The sequence below is a fragment of the Pelodiscus sinensis genome, chromosome 4, assembly GCF_049634645.1.
Source record: "Pelodiscus sinensis isolate JC-2024 chromosome 4, ASM4963464v1, whole genome shotgun sequence".
Lineage (NCBI taxonomy): Eukaryota > Metazoa > Chordata > Testudines > Trionychidae > Pelodiscus > Pelodiscus sinensis.
This window is the reverse complement of record NC_134714.1, coordinates 41,799,950-41,821,009: the sequence shown is the minus strand read 5'-3', so window position 1 is coordinate 41,821,009 and position 21,060 is coordinate 41,799,950. Positions and strand designations below refer to the sequence as shown.

Genomic DNA, 21,060 nt, shown 5'->3' with positions numbered 1-21,060 from the left:
GAGGTTGGGGCATCCCAGCACTCACCGGTAGCACTGGGGGGAAGCCAAGCAATGTGGCTCCAACTCCCCCGCTCCCAACTGAGTCAGTTCAGGGTGGAGTGAGATCATCATCTGCCCCCCTTCTCTCTCCCACACTCACTGGCAGGAAGTGGAGCAATGTGACTGGGAGGTGGGGGAGCAGAGCAATTTAGAGCTCTATTGCGCTGCTTCCCCCCCCCCCAGCTGGTGAGTGCAGGGGGAGCCTGACTCCTGCTGCTGGCACCAGGCCTGGGCAAGACCCCTGTGTCACATTGCTTGGGGTAGGGAATTTTGGGGGAGAAGAGGGGGGAAGGGGGTAGAGCATGGGTGAGGCAGGAGGAGGCAGGGCAGGGACGGGGCCTGGGGAGGACGGGGTAGAGTCACATGGGGGGCGGTCATGTGCCTCTCCTCCCCTCCCCATGTCCTTCCTAACCAGTTACCTCTGATTAAAACTATGTAATATCGGGCTGTTAAGAAGGCAATTCTGTCCTAATCGCGCTCATCATAATCAGATACAGAAGCATATCTTAGGACAGTTAAAATAAAATTGTCTGACAAGAAATCACCTATTAGCAGTTGTAATTGTAAAATCAATACTTACAGAGTTTGGCCTTTCTGGTGCCCATTTCTGTACAGTCTTTGGTCCTTTGTTTTTGTCTGTTGTATAACTAATTTTGCTAAGTGTAAATCATTGTGGGTATCATCGATTGGTACTTGCTAGTAGGGTATCATTAATTAAATATTTGTTTTACAATGTTAGGATTGATTAGAAAATAACCAGACATTTTACTAAAATATTACTAAGATATAGTTCAGATACACTCAAGATACACTATGTAAACTGGGTTCCAAAAGGAAGTTCTTGCGAACCAAATCCAGGACACAGACCCAAGATCAGAGTATGCCAAACCACAACACCCTGCTAACTACATCATGCAAAAACTGGATTTCCCAGATGACCCGATCCTGACTAGCCATCAAGAAAAGTTAATCTGCTTTCTTGGAAGTGGTGAGCATTATATGCTTAGTGAGTACATTCTGTTTTGATAAAGGTAAAAGTTAAAAAAGTTACATGTCTGCAAGTCACCAGGGCCTGATTAAATGCATCCTAGACTACTCAAGGAAATGATAGAGGAGGTATCTGAACCTTTAGCTATCATCTTTGAAAAATCATGGAAGACAGGAGAGATTCCAGAAGACTGAAAAAGGGCAAATACAGTGCCCATCTGTAAAAAGGAAAATAAGAACAACCCTGGAAACTACAGACCAGTCAGTTTAACTTCTTTGCCAGTGAAGATAATGGAGCAAGTAATTAAGGAATTCATCTGCAAACACCTGGAAGATAATAAGGTGATAGGTAACAGCCAGCATGGATTTGTAAAGAACAAACCATGTAAAATCAATCTGATAGCTTTCTTTGATAGGATAACAAGTCTTGTGGATAAGGGAGAAGCGGTGGATGTGGTATACCTAGACTTTAGTAAGGCATTTGATATGGTCTCGCATGATATTCTTATCAATAAACTAGTCAAATACAACTTAAACCTCCTTGTATAAGGAGTAAGGGTAATTTCGAAAGAAGGGTTTTCTTTCGAAATAACAACATCTAGACAGTGTTTCTTTTTTTGAAATAGGGTATTTCAAAATAGCGCCCGGACGCAATTATGCAAATGAAGCACGGGAAATTCAAATCCATGCTTCATTTGCAATTTTGCTCAGCTGCATTTACATTCCTCTCTCGAAAGAGGAATGCGGTGTAGACATACCCTAAGAGACCTCTCTATTGGAGGCTTTCACTGACATCAAGACTGATGCAAACATATTCTGAGTAGGGACTAGATTAGCGCTGAGGGGCAACTCCTTCTAAAGTGGCCCATTTATATCCTGCACAATACAGGCAGCTAAAGTTTTATCCAACAATTCCTGTAGAGAGCCCAACAGCTTGTGCTTCTTGACCCACTAAAGGGCAGAAATCTTGTAAACAGTTTTAAAAAGCAAACATACTCTCAAGGCCCTTTCCAAATACTTTATTATGTAGAAGAGATTACATTTGAACAATTTTTTTCCAAGCAGTTGTTTTTCTCCAGTGTTTTAAACATGCATTGTTATCCTTTTTATAATCAATGTACCATCTGCTTTTTTTCTCTCCCTGCTTAGTGCCCAACTTCATGTTAATTCTCAACAGTGTAAAAAAAATTAGATATCTGGCATAAAATATTTTTGGGGAAGCCCATTAAAAATGTTATTTAAAATGTTTCGTATCTACAAAAGACCCAATATATATGTACATTACAGCAATGCAGCGGCAAAAGGAACACAGTGCAATGTAAGACTTCAGAAGCTGTGACTGGGTGCTGATTCAAACCTGGGCAATGGAAATGTGGGCCACCATTAGCTTTGGGGCAGCTAGCCTAAAGCCTCAGGCTCCATGGAAGTTATTTTTCGCGCTCTCAAGTTTTTATTAGCCCCCTTCTGGAGTGATGCTGAAAAGCTGGAAATGCTTTTAGCTTAATGCTCCCTGTTAGGCAACTGCAGAAATACTGGCTGAACAGGGTATGATTTGGTAAACAGTGGATGCATACAGTGTCTGTATGGTTGACAGTGCACTTCATTTGGTCAGCAATATCTTTATCTGCATCAACCTCTGGCACATTCCTGCTGCTCTATCAACATGCCTATCTACAGGTGAGGAAATAATTAAGTGGCTAGCTGCCACAGCTTCTTACAACATGCTAAAACCCTCCCTCAGGCTCCCACTAATTCTTCTCTTCCAGCAGCTCAGGGCAGATCACAAACCTTGCCAAGTAGCAGGATGGATGCAGACCTGTAATGACTGCACTTCACCTGTTTTTAACAGATGCCTTTTTTGCTTATTAAACAAACCTTGCTGATAGGCAGAGCTGAGCACAAAGCAGACCTATCTCTGCCACCCCTAAGAAATATTATGTATTGCTTCATTAGGAGCACAGAATATCTGTGGGTTAAGATTCATGGTATGCTTTTGGGTCAGTTTAGTAATTCCACATATTAAAAAGAATCACAGATTAAGGCCTTTTTATAATATGCACTGTACAGTCCAGTCACCCTTCCTCCCCCACCCAATCCTTTTTTGGGACATTGCTGGAACAGAAGAGCTCCAGGCTCAGTACAAAGCACTTTAAACACAAGATAAACCCCAAAGTACTTCCCCCAAGCAGATACTTCCCATGTGTGCAAGCCCAATACACAAATCCTTTGGACAGGAATACAACTTGCAAGACTGGGAACCTCTGCAGGAGCACAAGTCAGCACAATTACACTTAGTTTAAAAAAGTTTCACATTAAGTGGACCACACTTGACTGCTTTCACCTGCTGACGGTCCACTTCAGTTCTAGCTCAAGTCCTGAGACAGTCAACATTACCCTTGACAGTCATGTTAGCAATTTACAGGTACTCTGAAGCTGAACTTGTGTCAAAATGGAAGTCTGCAGCTGCCTCACTCTTCAAAAACATAAGTACAAATGTAGGTCTGGACTGTAGGTCCAGCATACAGTGTTCTCAAAAGCTGAGCATTGCTATAGCTGTTGAGATGGAGTACTGAATTCTAGGACATCTCCACAGGCCATAATGTCTACAGATAGAGAAAGGTGGCCATAACAGTAGTTTAGAACTGCAGGACAACCTCTTGTGTGGGATCCAACTCCCTACGTCTCTCCTCCTGCCCTCTCCTCTGCTTCACTTCAACTGACCTCACTAATAGCAGTAGAAGTCCTAGACTAATAGCATGCACCTAAAATAGCCTCTCCTCTTGCTCCATTTAGGCTACAAGCCACTTTCCCAAAAGGGGAAGGGAGTTCAATGGAGCATTTCCATTTACATGGAGCTTCAGGTTTGGAGCAGGAAAGGCTAAGAGAGGTGCCCCTTCCACCAATGGGAACTGTATTTCTACTTTTAGGATCACTGCTCTAGAGCATGTGGAGAAGAATTTCCATACAGAAGAGAGCAGAAAGTGATGGCAGTACTAAACCCTTTTCTTTGTCCATTTTCCGTGGTTGGATCAGGAAGCCAAATTTCCTTTGCACAAATGGCACACGGTGCATGCATAAGTTTTGCGGGAACACTTCCCATGCTGCTTTTTGCAGGAAAGGGCAATTTTGAAAGAGGATGGGAGTGTACTTCTGCTTTTCAGTTGTTAGAGGAAAATGCTACAATTCCTTTATTGAAAGATTCTACTTATTCCTGTTAACTGACTGCAACAGGCAATAAGGGAGTGTGCAGAAAGTGCTTTCAGCCCCACAAGCAACTGACCAGCTCGTGCCCACCATCCCTGGATTAGAGCAAAGTGTACTTTACCCAGTAACCACTAGAACCCAGAGTGGGGAAAAAAACTCTCAAGTTGCTCCCCAGAAACAAAAAGACATATGCACACCAGATTTACAGAAATCAGTGTTAAAAAAATTGAATGCAAGCTGAAACACTATACAAATGCTTCCCCCCCATGTTAAAACAAATCTTGGATATTTTGATACAAAAAACAAGCACTCCCCGCTCTTTCACAGGAACTAAAAGAAATAGAATGGTGGCTAGAGATCATGAGAACTTCATGTGCCTGCTTAACTCTAAGACAAAATCTCCCAGCGAGGAAGGTCAGTTCCCAGCAGGATGCAAGGACCACATGCTTCACTAGTACACAGCAGCCTCCCTTTGCTAAAGCACTGTGGAAGTTCCTTTAGGGTTTAATAAAAGGGACATTGGCACTGGCACTGCGTGTTTTAAAGCCTTCAGCAGCTCAGAGAGGAAAGCTTTCCTCTCTCTTTTCTCACTCGGGTCTATAGGGATGCTGTTGCACAATAGATCAACATTCAGTGACAAAACAGTACAAAGAGAAACCCTCTATACATGAGCAACCTTAATTCTAAATTGGCACTATGCATCTCTTTATATAATGTGTGTGTTTGGATAGAGAAGTAATTTTCAATTAAAACTGCTCAAAGGCTGGCAGGGCCTGAGGTCTGCATCCTGAACAGCCTCTCTCCTCATTCACTCTAAAACCTTCTTTCATTTATTACTTCTGCAAGGCAAAAGGAGCATGAATTTTTCTTCTGATGAAAGCTTTGCAATTGCTGAGTCCGCAATTCCCCTTCCAGGGTACATTGCCATCCACATGAACACAAGCATACCAGGACTTGCTCTAATTTCTGAGGCTGAAATTTTCAGTGGATCTTGAAAGATTGCCCTAGCTTTTAAAACACGACTAACTGAACACAATGTGCCAAATCTCCAGTCCGTAACATATTTTTAGAAGCAATTCATCTAGTGACCAGATTTTGCCCAAACACATTCTCATGCAGTAACATGGGTCTCCTAAACCAGAAAAAAAGCTCACTGCCAAGACAGGATGCAGCACAGATGCAAGGGTGATCCAGTACTGAAATTTAATCAAGTGGTTTGCCAATGTTAGATGGGCAGCCTGTGATTGAGACAAAGCTTAGGAATGGACACGGTATTTAATATGATGGGGTAACAAAGTTGTAATGGCATTATTGCCACTAGTCACCCCAAACAGTGGCAATAGAACCCATTTGCACATTAATTATTTTGAGAGTATAAGTATAGCAAACCTATTTTAGAAATACTTTAAAGGAATTTAATGAAGTAATGTTTCAGTATTTTTCATTATCTTCTATCTAGAAAGCCAGGCTGCCTTAGCACTGAGAGACCACACGCACAGGAAGAGGGAAAGTAATTAGGATTAACATTTTTAGACTCTAAAGTTTTTTGGAAGTTACCAACTCACAATTTCAAAGGTCCATTAGCTTGATCACACAGGGTTAAGATTCAAGTACATTGTGCAGCCTCGAGAAGCCTTGAAATTCCAGGTCCCCACTGACCCAGTCTGTATTTCTGGCTCTGGTAGCTTGTATGAAATCAGCCCTTAAAGCTATCACTTGACCAGGCCTGGAGCTTTGATCAGGAATTCTTGGGATGATCTTATCTGGGTTCCTGCCACACATAGCAGCCCTTTTTATGTTAGGACTTTTTAAAAAGCAGCAGCTATCTGAGCTGCTCACACATTTCGGAATGTTACAAGCAGACCGGACTGAGAAGACTTAATGGGCAGAGTGCAGGTGAAGAAGATCAAAGGGGTAAAATAAACTCAGATCATTCTAGGGCTCTCCAGTTTATTCCAGGACTGAAGAAATAAAGGAAACTATTATTCTATGGCTATCATGACCACATGAGGTGTAGACGCACTGTATATGTAGATGAACAATTCCAGCAAATAAACATCTCCTGTGAACTGGATATATTGGAGAACTTATCTGTGTCAATTCATAATTTCAATTTACATTTTTATAACATCTGATTTTGTACTACTGCACTTAAAATCAGCAAAAATGATTGTTTTTAGATTGAATGAGAATTGGCTTCTGAGGGTTAGCTACACAGAATGGGGCAAGATGTATCTGTCTAGACTATGTCTACACTTCGGACCTTACAGCAGCACAGTTGCACCACTGTAAGGTCTCCTGTGTAGTCACTTGATGGCGATATGAGAGAGCTCTCTTGTTCACATAATTAACCCCCCCCCCCCCGCTACACTTGACTGACAAAAGTGCTAGTGTAGACACAGTCTAGGTGGTTATAAAATGGGGTTTCTGTACAACAGATGCTGATACTGTTTTAATCCACCACATAGTTATCTGCAGATTTGCTTGGCTTTAGTGATCAAAAAGCACCATTTCTGTTAGTGGCATAGAGTGAAAGTTATAGGACTACAACCATAAGTAAAAAGTTATCTTTTGCTTTGCTGCACCAGACGGATGAACTTGAACCACATGCTGTTTCTATTCAAAAATCCAGAATCTCATTCCATAGGTCACTGCCACCTGCACAGAGCATCATGACCAGACCAACTTTAAAAGCAACTGCCACACCAAAGTGCAGATATCTGTTTTGCAGTCTCATACATTGCTTTGTTTAAGACAATCTTTGCAAAAGCAATTTCACAAAATACACAGAGTCTCAGACAAACAAATCTGAACAAACTACACTGGAGTTAACTCCATGCTGTGCATTAAGATTTCTTTTGAAGAACTGCCCCAAATAAATGATGCTCTTAGTGGGTGCTCATTATACCTTTCTTACTAAACAATTCTGGTTCTGATAAAAAATGGGAGCATTCTCCAGTAAAAGATAAAGGTTTGTGATTTTTTAAAAAAATATTTCTGACTATAATTTTTATAACCCATCAATCATCAGAGTATATTTACACAAATCTGCACAGTTCTAAAGCTTGAGCACAAGGGAGTGAAACACTCTAACCTCATTTTGGGAAATGGAGATTTGACTATGCATGAGCTAGAGCTACGAGGAAAGTAACAGTGGCAAGATATTTCTTACTCAAAGGCGCTCTCTCCATTGCTCACCCTAACGAGACAACACTTGGCATCAAACCAGGATACAATCTGGTATCCAAACTGGGGGGAAAGGCTGAAGTCCAGGCAGGTCTCTTGCCTGGACTAGCCAATGGTTGGAACAATGTTTCCGTCAGTGACATGTCAGCAACTTGTTTAAAAAAAGACAACTCACATTTTAAACATAAATAAATGTAAAAAGGAAAAGCTTTGGTTGATTATCTGGCTTGTTAACTAGATTAAACAAGTTATCAACAGTTTCTCTAGGAAGTCTCAGTTGAACAAACTGGGCAGCCCAGCACTCCCTGGGAAAGTTAGGTGCCTAGTAGTGAAATTGCAAGTGCTGCCACACCAGTGCCGTGCTGCAGACACGACATTTCAGCTGGCACTCCTGAGATTAGTGGTGCACGTGAGGCATCTGTACCATTTGCTCACCGCTAACTAGGGTCACTGTGATTTCACGGTGACAAATAAATAATAATAATAATAATAATTAAAAAAAAAAAAGCCAAGCATCTCTGTAGGGCCAGACCCTGAAGAGACAAGAATCAAGCTGTTTCACTATTTACAAAATGCCATTTAGAGATGATGTGGCTACTTCAGTATTGTGAAAAAAGTCCTTTTTATGTTAAGCAGTCAGAAGTGTGTGGTTCAAGGACCGTGTGGCCTTCGTGCCACAGTGTCTGTTGTGAGGGGTGCCTCAAGGCACGTGGAGGGAGTTCAGTCTTCCGTTTCTTCATACGTAGTCTCATCAAATGGTCGGTCCAAGAGAGGCACCAACCGGTGACGAGAATACTTCAGTTGCAAGAGGTCCCCAACTTCTTCCAATTCCTTTAAAACCTGGGAGAGGGGAGAGACCATGACATTAGCAGAGAGAACTGTGACATGAAACACTGAATAGTACAGTTACCAATGCTTCCACAACATACACTAAGTCCACAAACTATGTTGAAAGCAACCTTTGAACTGAACGCGGTTGCCATACTGCCCCCTCACCACAAATTAAAGACAATACAAAATTTCCCCCTAATCATTTTATTGTGGTTTTAGTGTAAAGCTGACAATTAACTGCCCCTAGAATAATGAAATATTTGTTTATGCATAGAATAGATGCGAAAGACTAAATGTTTCCATATTTCCTTGGCTCACACAGTGTCTCTTAATGCAGACCCTGGAAAGGCCACCCAAAAGGCAACTCAGTTTCCACATCCTCATGTTGTACCTCATGATAAGGTAGAGCCACTCCATTTAGACCACAGTCACAAATACACAACTGTACTCAGTTTAGCCCTGAAAACAGACATCAGATACGCAAACCAAGTAGGAGGCATAGGCGTGCGTACGGGGTATGCCGGGTGTGCACAGTAACACCCTAATGTTTCAAAGGGCCATACGTGGCGCGAGCCCCCGCACTAGAAGGAGCGCCGCTTTGGCACTCTGGGGAACAGGCACCATGCCAGGTTTGCTGCAGCTGCGCGGTGAAAACCGGCAGGTCTTAGGACCCTGTGGAAAGAGGCGACAGGGATGCAGCAACGTCACCTCGCTGCCCTGTCAAGCGCGGTGAGTTTAAACCCCAGGCGGGGGGGTGTGGAGGAAAGAGTAGGAGAGGCGGGGGGTATCCAAGGCAGGGGATCGGGTGCAGCACAGCTGGCCCGGGGGTAGGAGGGGGGGGTAGGGAGCAGCGCGGCTGGCCCTCGGGGGGGGGGGGGGGTCGAGCCCTGAGGGACTGCGTGCACGGGCTTCCCTGCTCGGCGGGAGGGTGTAACGGGGCTTCCTTTCTCTGTTGGGGGGAGGGGGTTGGCCCTGAGGGGCTTCATGAGCGGGCTTCCCTACTCTGCGGGAGGGGAGGGTCGTATGCGCGGCTTCCCTGCTCGGCGGAAGGGGAGAGGAAGTGCGCAACAAGGCTTCCTTCCTCTGCGGGGGCAGGGGGGGGGAAGGAGGAGAGGGAGAGGGAAGATCAGCCCCAGAGGCAGCGCGCCGTGGAGGCTTCCCTCCGAGGCTGGTGTAGGGGACACCCTGCCTCCACTGGCACCTGCCCCAGAACCTTGTCCCCCACCCTCCTGCCCCCATTCCCTCTCCCCTGCCCCCAGCCACAGAACTGTCCCCCTGCTACAGAAACCTGCCCCCCGGGCATCCTGCCTCCCGCTGCAGAAACTTGTCCCCCACTGGCACCCTGCTGCAGAAACCTATCCCCTGCCCCCAGCCGAAAAACCCTGCCCCATTGGCACCCTTCCCCAGTACCATGTCCCCTGCTCCCAACTGACTTTTCTGTGGGTCAATGACCCCTGACTCACGACAGGTTCCCTGCCCTTCTCGTAAATAAAGACAATGAAGAAACTTTTTGTGTTTGACATAGTATTTCATTTAAAAATGAAGCCTGGCCAACAAATCCCCAATTGGGGCCAAGCTCCCATCTGGCCACAGCAACTCCTGCACTCCCCCTTGCCCCACACCCTATATATGTACACTGGAACCCCCTGCCCTGAGCCCCTCACATACTGCAACACAAATTCCTGCACCTTCACATCCACAAACCAGTGGCTTGCTTAGTATCCCAACACTGCCCAGCCTGGAGCCCCCTCCCTGAGCCAGCGTCCCCTTCTCCACCTCCTCCTGCATCCAGATTTCCTCCCAAAACTTGCACTTCTCACCCCTTCCCACACCCAAATCCCTCATTCCCATCCCAGAGCCTATACCTCCTGTCCTCAACCCAGCAAGGGTATGGCTAGACTGCAGGAGTTTTTCAGGATCTTGAAGATATCCCAGAAAAACTCTTCTGCATCCAGGGATGCGTTTGTTCTTCCTTTTTTTTTAGTGGAAGAGCAAACATGATCTTTCGGTCACCCCTATATTCCTCTTTCCACAAGGAATAAGGGGGCTTCCAAAAGAAGGAGTTTTTCTGACATTTGGTCCAGTCTAGACAGGCCAAATGTTGGAAAAACCTCTTCCTACAGAAGAATGGGGGGGGGGGGGGGAAGCAGCAGTATAAGAATTGGGGATAGCAAGTGATGGAGAGGAGCAGAATAGAGAGGGTGGGGCTTCAAGGAAGGGGCAGGGTGGTAGAGATTGGCTTGGTCTGTCATTTAAAAAGTGATCTTGGGTGTAAAAAGGTTGGTGTTAGGAGGGGAGATAAGGAGGGGTAGCTCACATGATCGGAGTGGGGCTCCTGGAAGAGTGGGCACGGGGGGGGGAAAGGGGCTGGTGGAGACTGGGGGCAGTTCTCAGGGATGCTGAGGGCAGTGAGAAGGGCAGGAGTCAGGATAGCAGAGGTGGGTAAGGGGTTTTGGGGAGGGAGGGGAGCAGCAGGCACCAAGGGAGCTAATGGAGCAAGCAGAGGGAAAAGGTAGAGGTTTATAAAGATATTTATTAATAACTTGGACGACAGTGCCACATCCAAACAAGCCACATGAACTCAGTACTGATGCACAACACAAAATTCATTCTGCTCATGGGAGGAAACTCTTAGAGGGAACACTTCCCTCAGCCTCTCTGCCCCCCGAGTTAATGTCACACACATTGGGTTAATGCAATTGCAGGATAGTTGCATGAGGGGGGTTTGGTGGGGGCCAAATTAATCCCTATTGGTAGGAGGATGGTGGGAAAAGTCCTTGGGGGAAGGGGGGATGTCACATGACACCTTTTACTTCTGGTCATGTGTCCATATTGCACTGAGAGTGTTACCTCGAAAGGTGTGGGGCGTCAGGGGGTGTGGGTAATGGGAGTCAGGGATGTGGCTAATGCGGGTCAAAGAATACACTTTAAAAAAATTCTTTGGGTGCACACCCTAATGAAATGTGCTGTGCATGCCTATGGTAGGAGGAAACGTCACACAAACACCTTCCATATTTATTATTAGCATTAGAGCCAGACGCTGAAGAGACAAGAATCAAAGCTGTTTTACTATTTACAAAAGTGTCAGATTCCTTATAGGTGCTAAGTTCATTGTCATCAGCCTCTACTGCAAGCTACTTAAGTCATACTAGGTCAACCACATGTTTGGATTTTAGGATGAACAGATTGCTCTCTCTCATTTTACTGAAAATGCTGACACATGAACCTACTGCAATGGTGTTTCTTGTACAATGGATAGATACTTTACCACAACCTGTGCTAAGAATGTCACATAGGTCATCAAACAGTTATAATATTGGTCACTCACTGACCAAAGTGAATTTTTTAGCGTTATATGCAATCCTATCTGAGATTCATCAAAATGGACCCTGTTTAAGAATAATCTGAAAATTTGTCTTCATGATACCAGTCAATAGAGTCATGTGCACTGTAGACCACCATCAGGCCTTGTCTATACTTTTAAGTTGCGCCAGTTGACACAAATGACGCAAATTAGCAGGGGGCAGTTTTTTCCCAGGAGGCATGGAGGAGGAATAGGATAAGTGATCAAGAGATGTTACTGACTAGACCAGCCAATGGTCCCACAAGCCTTTGAATTAAGGGTAAAAATGTCAGTCAGGGGAAAGGGAGAATCAAAATCAGTCTCATTTTAGACCTGGACGAAGATTTTTTTTGTTGTTGTTCAAAGATTTAACATGGCATTATGTGTAACTCTGCAGCCAAGAACCTTTACAATGCTAACTGAACTTGACAGCACCTAGGGTCTAAAGATTAAATGATCAAACCATATTTATGTTAATTTGCTCAGGCAGCCAAACATGACAACCTTTTCATAGCAGACATAATGGCTCAGTGGAATAGATAACTGGCCTGCTGCTATGACAGATTGAAGCTCTCGAGTGAAAAGAGATATTTATGTCAAACTTTACATTCAAATTTTATTATTTTACAGCATGAGAGGAGTGCACGGCTTATTAAAGAAATGTGATTCTTTATTAAACACATGCTGCAGATCACACCCCTGCCACTGAAAGATGATTCAAGTAGACTGCACCTGAAATATTATTGGGACAGCCATGCTAGACTGAAAGCAAGAGACAAGGCTGAGTGCTGCTATCTTGCATATAATTGTGCCATTTGGGATGAATGCATGGTTTAACTTGAACAGTTCAAAAACAAACTGCTAGGCATTCAGGTCATGACCTCATTGTTGGAAGGGTAAGTTCCCTTACAGATTTGCAATACTGTTTCAATCTCACCTGTGCCCTCAAGATAACAATGTGCAAGTAATGTCCCACTGGAGATGATCTCTTGCCTTCATATGATTTTGGGGAAGTGCATGCCCAGCTAACAATCACTCACTTTGCTACATGACTTTTTAGAAGTAATGTGCCAAACGAGGCATTTATAAAACCCATGCTAACTGTGGTTCTGTGATACTCTCTGGTAATCAGACTACAAAGGTTTATGCCTCTGCTACTGCTTTCATGCTCTGAGACCAGGTGCTCAAGGGCAGCGGGTCCTGCTTTTTACATCAAGAGGTCTATGTCCAATCTCCACACAATCCCAGCAGTAGCATTATTACAAAGTTAAGGAAGTATGGATTAGATCAGTGTTTCTCAACCTTTTTTTTTTTTAAATGAAGTACCCCTTTTCAAAAAACGTTTTTTGAAAGTTTTCAGACATGCAACATTTTTCTACCATTGCAACACATTTGTTTAAACAACTCAATCGTACCAGTGCAGGTGATGAAATTTTTGGGTGTAAAAAGTACAAAAATAATAAAGTGCTGTAAAACTTGAAACAAAAATTCAGTCTTCTCCAAATTTCAGTTGTGTTGACGTACCCCCCAGACTTCTCTCAAGTACCCCTAAGGGTACTTGTACCACTGGTTGAGAAACACTGGATTAGATAAATGGATTGTAAGGTGGATAAAAAGCTGGCTAGAATGTCAGGCTCAATGTCTGGTTGGCGGTCAGTTTCAAGCAGGGTGCCCCAAGGATTGGTTGTAGGGCAGGTTTTGTTCAACATCTTTATTAAAGACCTGGAAGAGGGGATGGATTGCACCAACAAGTTTGCAGATGACACTCAGCTGGGGGAAGGGTAGATACATTGGAGGGCAGGGATAGGGTCCAGGATGACCTAGACATATTGGAGGATTGGGCAAAAAGAAATCTCATGAGGTTCAACAAGGACTAGTGCAGAGTCCTGCATTTGGGACAGAAGAATCCCAAGCACTGTTACAGACTGGGGACCAATTGGCTAAGCAGCAGTTAGGCAGAAAAGGACATGGGGATTACAATGGATGAGAAGCTGGATATGAGTGAACAGTGACAGATGGCAGAATGAGGAGCAATGGTCTCAAGTTGCAGTGGGGAAGGTCTAGGTTGGATATTAGGAAAAACTATTTCAGTAGGAGGGTGGTGAAGCACTGGAACGGGTTACCTAGGGAGGTGGTAGAATCTTCATCCCTAGAGGTTTTTAAGTCCTGCCTTGACAAAGTTCTGGCTGGGATGATTTAATTGGGGTTGGTCCTGCTTTGGGCAGAGAGCTGGACTCGATGACCTCCTGAAGTCTCTTCCAGCATGAAAGCATAACCAGGTGCAACTCCCAGACCATATTCTACTTTCACAGCAGAAACAGAGCACAGGAATCTTGATGCCCAATGTTCCACTCGTCTCTCACATACAATTCTATAACTCTAAATGGGCCAGTCCACAAAAGAGAGCAGTATGCTTCCTTCCACCGGTTATTGCTATAGCTAATATGGAAGAGGTCTAGGTAGGGAATTTGCAGATTCAAGTTCTGTCAGTGATCAATGAGAAGGTGAAAAAATACATACATATTAAGTGAATGGATAGTAGAATAGTCACTGGAATTATTGAATATTAGAAATATTTAGAAGTGTATCTGTGGATTGTGCTAGTTTTACTGACACATTCTCCCGTCCCCTTTCACCCCTCCTCTACCTACGGTACATCGATGACATCTTTATGATCTGGACGCATGGCCAAGAAACACTGGAGATATTCCACAGAGATTTCAACAACCTACACCCCACCATCAACCTCAGCCTGGACCATTCTACACGAGAGATCCACTTCCTGGACACCACCGTACAAATCAACAATGGAAAATTAGACACCACTCTCTACAGAAAACCCACCGACTCATACAGTTACCTACATGCATCCAGCTCCCATCCAGAACACACCACACGATCCATCGTCTATAGCCAAGCCCTTCGATACAACCGCATCTGCTCTAATCCCACTGACAGAGACCAGAAGCTTCAGGATCTCTACCAAGCATTTATGAATCTCAACTACCCACCCAGAGAAATAAAAAAGCAAATTGAAAGAGCCAGACGAATACCTAGAAACCATCTACTTCAAGACAGACCCAAGAAAACCAACAATAGAACACCACTTGTCATCACCTACAACCCCCAACTTAAACCTGTCCAACACATTATCAATAAACTACAGCCTATACTGGAACAGGATACCAGACTCCAAGAGGCTCTGGGAGACAGACCCATAGTCTCCTATAGACAACCACCTAACCTCAAGATGATTCTTACCAACCACCACAGGACATAGCACACTAATACCAACCCTGGTACCTTCCCTTGCAACAAACCCCGTTGCCAGCTTTGTCCACATATTCATTCTGCTGATACCATTATTGGACCTAACCAAGTGAGTTATAAGATCAAGAACACATATTCCTGCGCATCCAGAAATATAATCTATGCTATCATGTGCCGAAAGTGTCCGTCTGCTATGTACATTGGACAAACATCTCAGACACTTCGCCAAAGGATTAATGCCCACAAAACATATATCAGACAAGATCACAAAGAGAAAACAGTTTCTTGCCACTTTAACCAGAAAGGACACTCTCTCAATGACTTAGCCACCTGCATTCTGCTACAAAGACCTTTTACATCTGCACTTGAAAGGGAATCCTCTGAACTGTCATTCATGTTAAAATTCGACACTTGCCAACAAGGACTTAACAAGAATTTGAACTTTCTCACCCATTACCAAGACAGTTTCCCCAATTATCACCTGTAATACCATTAACTCTCAAACATCCCACTCTCCCTACCTTTAATATCAATTCACAGACACTTACCTTCCTTCCTCCCCCTCCCCCCCCCCGCATCCCCCTTCTGTTCTGCAATGTGATTTGTCCTTTTCATATTTGTTCATTTTTTTAATTGTATCCTTTGGTATATATGGTTGTGACTACTTTCTTCCACTATTTGATCTGAGGAAGTGGGTCTGGCCCACGAAAGCTCATCATCTAATAAACCATCTTGTTAGTCTTTAAAGTGCTACATTGTCCTGCATTTTATTTTGATTTGGTTATTGATATCATCATAGCACACATAAGCCTTGTCATGGACCTCACTGTGCTAAGTACTGTACAAACAGAGAAGACAGTCCATGTTCCAAAGACCTTACAACCTAAATATAAAAAACCCAACATATTGAAATAGGCATGTTAACAATGAGACAAAAATGGGAGCTGCCCCTTTAAAACCATAGCATGTCAGATTTTATTTGTGCGCCCTGAATAGACAAAATTGTTTGTGTAATCTCCAAAGTGATCAAAACTTTTAATAAATATCTTTCTAGAAAGTAAGCCTCATTCTCCAAGCTGTAATATCAGTGCTATGCGGAACAGGACACTATAGGGCACTGGAAATGAGCTCCTGAGCTTTTTACCGGTAGGTCATTGGTGAACCCATGTCAGCTCAGCAGAGACTGAAGTTATGTCTGGCAGCCCCTAACTGAGAGGAGTTTGGTGAGTCCCAATTCTAGATCTCAGGTCACAAACTCACCATCATGCTTTGCATTAGACGGATCTCTTTGGATTAAGGATTGCCTTTCTACACACTTTCACACTGCTTTGTGCAATGAGGCCTTGATTTCAGTTGGGTCCTCTACTGAGGACTTCCACAGCTGAAGCCAAAGTCATCTTACTGTAGATTTGCAAGAGTAAGCAATGCTAATTGGCCTAGAAATCATGCCTTTTTTTTAAAAAGATAAGGGTTTGGGGGTGGGGACAGAATTGGTTTTTCTACTAACCCTTTGTCCACCCCAGAGTACATACGAGATAATCCCATGTTTTCTGAATTCTTGGGGTCAGTATTACTGTATGCAATTGTAGGATTAATACTCTGATTATAAGATGGTCTAGTCCAAATGTCTTGCTCTTGAGAATGGTGTTAGCAAGAAGGGTTAATGTATTTCTACATACTTTACTTTCCTGGATCAATATTTCAAGTTTTTGTTTCTTTAAACAATGGCCCCTCATGCTTGTTTAATCTGGCAGCAAGACACTTTATCTGCTCTAAAATTTGGGGGAATGACAAGCCTGGAAGAAGCTGGACCTCAGCATAATAGTGGGCATGTTTTACCAGGGCTTTAACGAAAGGCCCCATATGGAAACAATTTAAGGTTGAATTTCTGTTGAAAGAGCTGTTAACTGTTATTCTTGAACTCAGATTTAGGATTTTATTAATTTTAAACAAAAAGAATCATGTGACTAGCAAAGACTACAAAGGAAACGGCACTGGTGAACTCTGACTTCAGGAAAGTGTAATATATTTTTCATCACTGAAAAGAAAGCAGCAGCCCATGGGGATACAGGTTAGGAGGGACTTTGCTCTAATCCAGAGCCAAATATTTTCAGGCAAGGAAATTTTGTTTACATAAAAGAGTTACAAATTGTAATAGGGAACTGCTGCCCATTGTATGGGTTTATTTAATAAGAAAAGAGAAGCGTTACAAATATCACCATTTATAAGTAAAATCTCCCTCCTTTATGCCCCCAACATTAGATGAAATTTGTTTAGGAAAGTGTCAGGATAACAAAACTGTTTAGCTCCAGGCACAAGTGTAGACTTTACCCAACTTCCTTCTCCAGCCTCAGTTCTGACAAATCCACTGCTAGCCCTCCCCTTTTCTATCACAGCTTCAATATTTCTTTGATACTTCTGCAATTAGTTAGAGACTGGGTGGTTAGTGCTTAACCACTAATGGCTGTTTGCAACCAAATTCCCTCTTCCACATCAGAAAAGCCACAGTCAGACTAAAATTTTTTCTCTGAATTAAAGCATCTGGTCACTTTTGGAGAAGTGCTGTACAAAGTGTTATTACTGTTACTGATTATATTGTAGTAAAAAATAAACAGGAGGAAAAATAAGATCTGAAACATTCTTTGGGCAGTTGAAATTGCTTTTAGTGAACAAGATGGTAGAAGAAAGGTATGCTTTCTACAGAAAAGCATGGCTTAGTTTTGAATGGCAGGGGTAAAGTATTATTTATTCATTTATATAACAAACATACTTGACAAAACAAAATGATTAACTCCTCATCCCAAGGCTTACTCTAAAAGATGAGAAGATAACAGAAAGACAATATAGAGTTAAGAGAGACAGTAAGGGCTTATCTACACTTAAAATACTTCAATGCTGCAATTCTTCAGTATAGACGTGACCTACATGGTCAGGAGAGGTTCTTCCATAGGCATATACAATGGCTTTCAACTTGGGGCCCACAGATTATATTTACAATTTCTAAAGGGGGCCACACAATTTGAAGTGTTTTAGAGGTCTACCAGTATTGATAGTAATCCATGTCCCTGAGAGGTGGTAGATAGGTCAATGGAAGAATTCTTCTGTGACCTAGTGGTGTGTGCATTGGAGATTAGGTCAGCTTAACTATGTTGCGCTGGGATGTGGATTTTCCCACCACCTTTAAGTGACACAGCTATGCCAACAGAAGTTTCCAGTGTAAACCCAATCTAAGATTGTTTGGTTACTTGGATGATGCCTATGCATATCATCTCGTTTGCCTAGTTCGGTGGTCACCAACCAGTAGGATCAGGATCTACTGGTAGATCTTGGAGCCTCTTGACAGGTGATCTTGACTGGTTTGGCCAAGAGGCTATCAAGCACAGCACTTCAACTGCCCCTCCCACCTCTGCTGTGCATCTCCTGCCCTTTGCCTTGGAGCTCCCTGCCCCCTCCCCCGGGAGACTCCTGCTTGCGGTACAGAGCAGGGAAGAGAGAGGAGGGGGTGCTGATGTCACCCTGTATTCCAGCCTGCATTCTATCGTCACAGAACTTCGGGGGGAAGGGAGGGAGTTTGCAGGCAGCTTTTGAAAGTGGTACAGGGCCAGGGCAGGCATGAGTTTGCCGTAGCCCCACTGCACCACCACCCAGGAGCCACCTGAGGTAAGCAATGTCCACCTGGAACCAGCTCTGAACCTCTGCCCCAGTCATGAACCCCCTCCTGCATCCCAAGGCCCTGTCCTAGCCCTGAGCCCCCAGACCCAAACTCCCTTAGGGTATGTCTACACTACCCCGCTAGTTCGAACTAGCGGGGTAATGTAGGCATACCGCTCTTGCAAATGAAGCCCGGGATTTGAATTTCCCGGGCTTCATTTGCATAAGCGGGGAGCCGCCATTTTTAAATCCCCACTTGTTCGAACCCCGTGCAGCGCGGCTACACGGGGCTCGAACTAGGTAGTTCGGACTAGGATTCCTATTCCGAACTACCGGTACACCTCGTGGAATCCTAGTCCGAACTACCTAGTTCGAGCCCCGTGTAGCCGCGATGCACGGGGTTCGAACCAGCGGGGATTTAAAAATGGCGGCTCCCCGCTTATGCAAATGAAGCCCGGGAAATTCAAATCCCAGGCTTCATTTGCAAGTGCGGTATGCCTACGTTACCCTCCTAGTTCGAACTAGGAGGGTAGTGTAGACATACCCTTAGAGAGCCTGTACCCTAAACCCCGTCCTGAATCCCAACTCCGTGCCCCCGGCTCAGCTCAGAGTCCCTTACACTCCAAATCCCTTAGCCCAAGACCAGAGCCTGTGCCCCAACCCTCTGGCCCTGCCTAATGAAAGGGAGGGAAAATGGGAGAGGGAGGAAGGAAGGACGGCGTGAGCAGGGGCAGGGCCTTAGAGAAGGGGCTAGAAGGAAGCAGGGCAAGGTATTTGTGTTTGAGGTAGATCTTACATTGCACTTAAATTCAAAAAATGATTTTGTGCTTAAACAGACTGGAGACCACTGGCCTACTTGCTTAAATAATTATAAAAGGACGAGTTTGATCAGTGAGGCATAGTTAGGTAAATCCTTTATTGAATAAGTAACTGTGGTGAGAAAAGATAACTGCATCTAAACTTGCTATAAAATTACACATGCATTTATATACAGGCAGTCCCCGGGTTACGTACAAGATAGGGACTGTAGGTTTGTTCTTAAGTTGAATTTGTATGTAAGTCGGAACTGGTACATATTGTAGGGGAAACTCTAGCCAAACATTTCTCCAGAGCTCAGTTTTATTCTCTCACACCTCACTTCCCTCAGTCCTTTATTCTCAAGCTGAGGTGTCTGCTGAGAAAAGCCGCTCCGCATCTCCCTGGTCTGCTGGGGGGGAGGGGGCGCTAGCTTCGCGTCTCCCTGGTCTGCTGGGGGGAAGCAGCTAGTGCGGGGTTGCTTTACCCCGTTTGTAAGTAGGGATCCGATGTAAGTCGGATCCATGTAACCCGGGGACTGCCTGTATTGTGGGTGTACAGGAGATCCTCACGATGTGCGAATCTGCTATTCACATACTTGCAGGTCCTCCTGTAGTCCTGCTTGGGGAGGGGGGCTGGGAGCCACAGGGGACTCATTGAAGCTGCTAGGAGCCAAAGTAAGTTCCCCACAGCTCCTGTCAGCTGCATTGAGTTTGGGGAGCTCACCATGTGGGCCAAGAGCGATGGCTCCCAGTATACATGAATTTCACCATTCACAGTGGATGTGGGAACACATCCATTGCGAATGGCAAGGGTGTCCTTTAAAATGGCGTAAGTCATGTATGTATTTTATTGGTTTCCTAGCAAAGACAAAATCCAAGCAAGTGGAATTTTGAGCTGCTCACCTAAAGGTGCTGCTGTAGGAGTGTGAGAAAGCTGGCTCTTGGTTTTTGACAACACATTGGAAACTGTCAGCTCATATGCCAACTCCTGTCTCTTACACCATTCAGAACTGTTACCACCTACTCATATTTGGGCACTGTGACAATGCAGTTGGCTGTCTTCCACTCAATACAGTTACAGGAGTATATGCTAGTAACCTAAGGAAGCTGCTTACACCGAGTCTTCACATATTCTCTTGTTTTCTGACTCTACAGGTTTTTGACCATAGAGATGTGGTCTCAAGTATCTTTCCCACCAGTTCCCCTGCTCGCCCAAAGGAAACAGGAGATAGTGCTTGGGAGGAGCTACCAAAAGACAGTTTACTGGTAGTTCCACACAACTTCAGCATCATAGCACCCCCTAGAGCTATGCTGAGGTATTGGGTTCAGTACAAGGGAAAACATTACTTTATGAAACTTCTGGAACCACACCATGGAGCAGGGAGTCTGAAGAACAAGGACAGCAGCTTTGACATTGTCTTGGACCAGGTTACATACCATATTCCTGTCCTTCAAAGACAACAGGCTTAAACAATTAGCTGTTGAAATAAATTTAGTCACCAGAATAGGTGCAATGGAACAGTCTGGCTTCCTCCTATCCCATCACCTTCCAACATGCATTGATCTGAGGACAGTATTTAATTCTTAGTCTCTGAGGCTTTACCCAAGACAACAGTTCCAACTCCTACTATTCCTCAGGGAATTGTGAGCCAAAAATTATACAAATCTTATTACATAAAACAAACAAACAAACAAACATGGAAGCTCCAGCATGGCAGTGGGGAGCACATAGTGAGAGATCATCCTATAGTT

The 21,060-nt window shown here is 44.1% G+C and overlaps 1 protein-coding gene across 2 annotated transcripts in view; it reads right to left on the bottom strand.

The window, feature by feature from the left end:
- Positions 1 to 2,029: 2,029 nt before the first annotated feature.
- Positions 2,030 to 21,060, bottom strand: part of SPTLC2 (serine palmitoyltransferase long chain base subunit 2) — a 150,914-nt gene continuing 131,883 nt past the window's right edge. For both annotated transcript variants that reach the window (XM_075926793.1, XM_075926794.1), the window contains exon 12: positions 2,030 to 8,256. In XM_075926793.1, the coding sequence (XP_075782908.1) occupies positions 8,137 to 8,256 (120 nt within the window). In that variant the 3' untranslated portion in view covers positions 2,030 to 8,136. The remainder of the gene's footprint in view (positions 8,257 to 21,060) is intronic.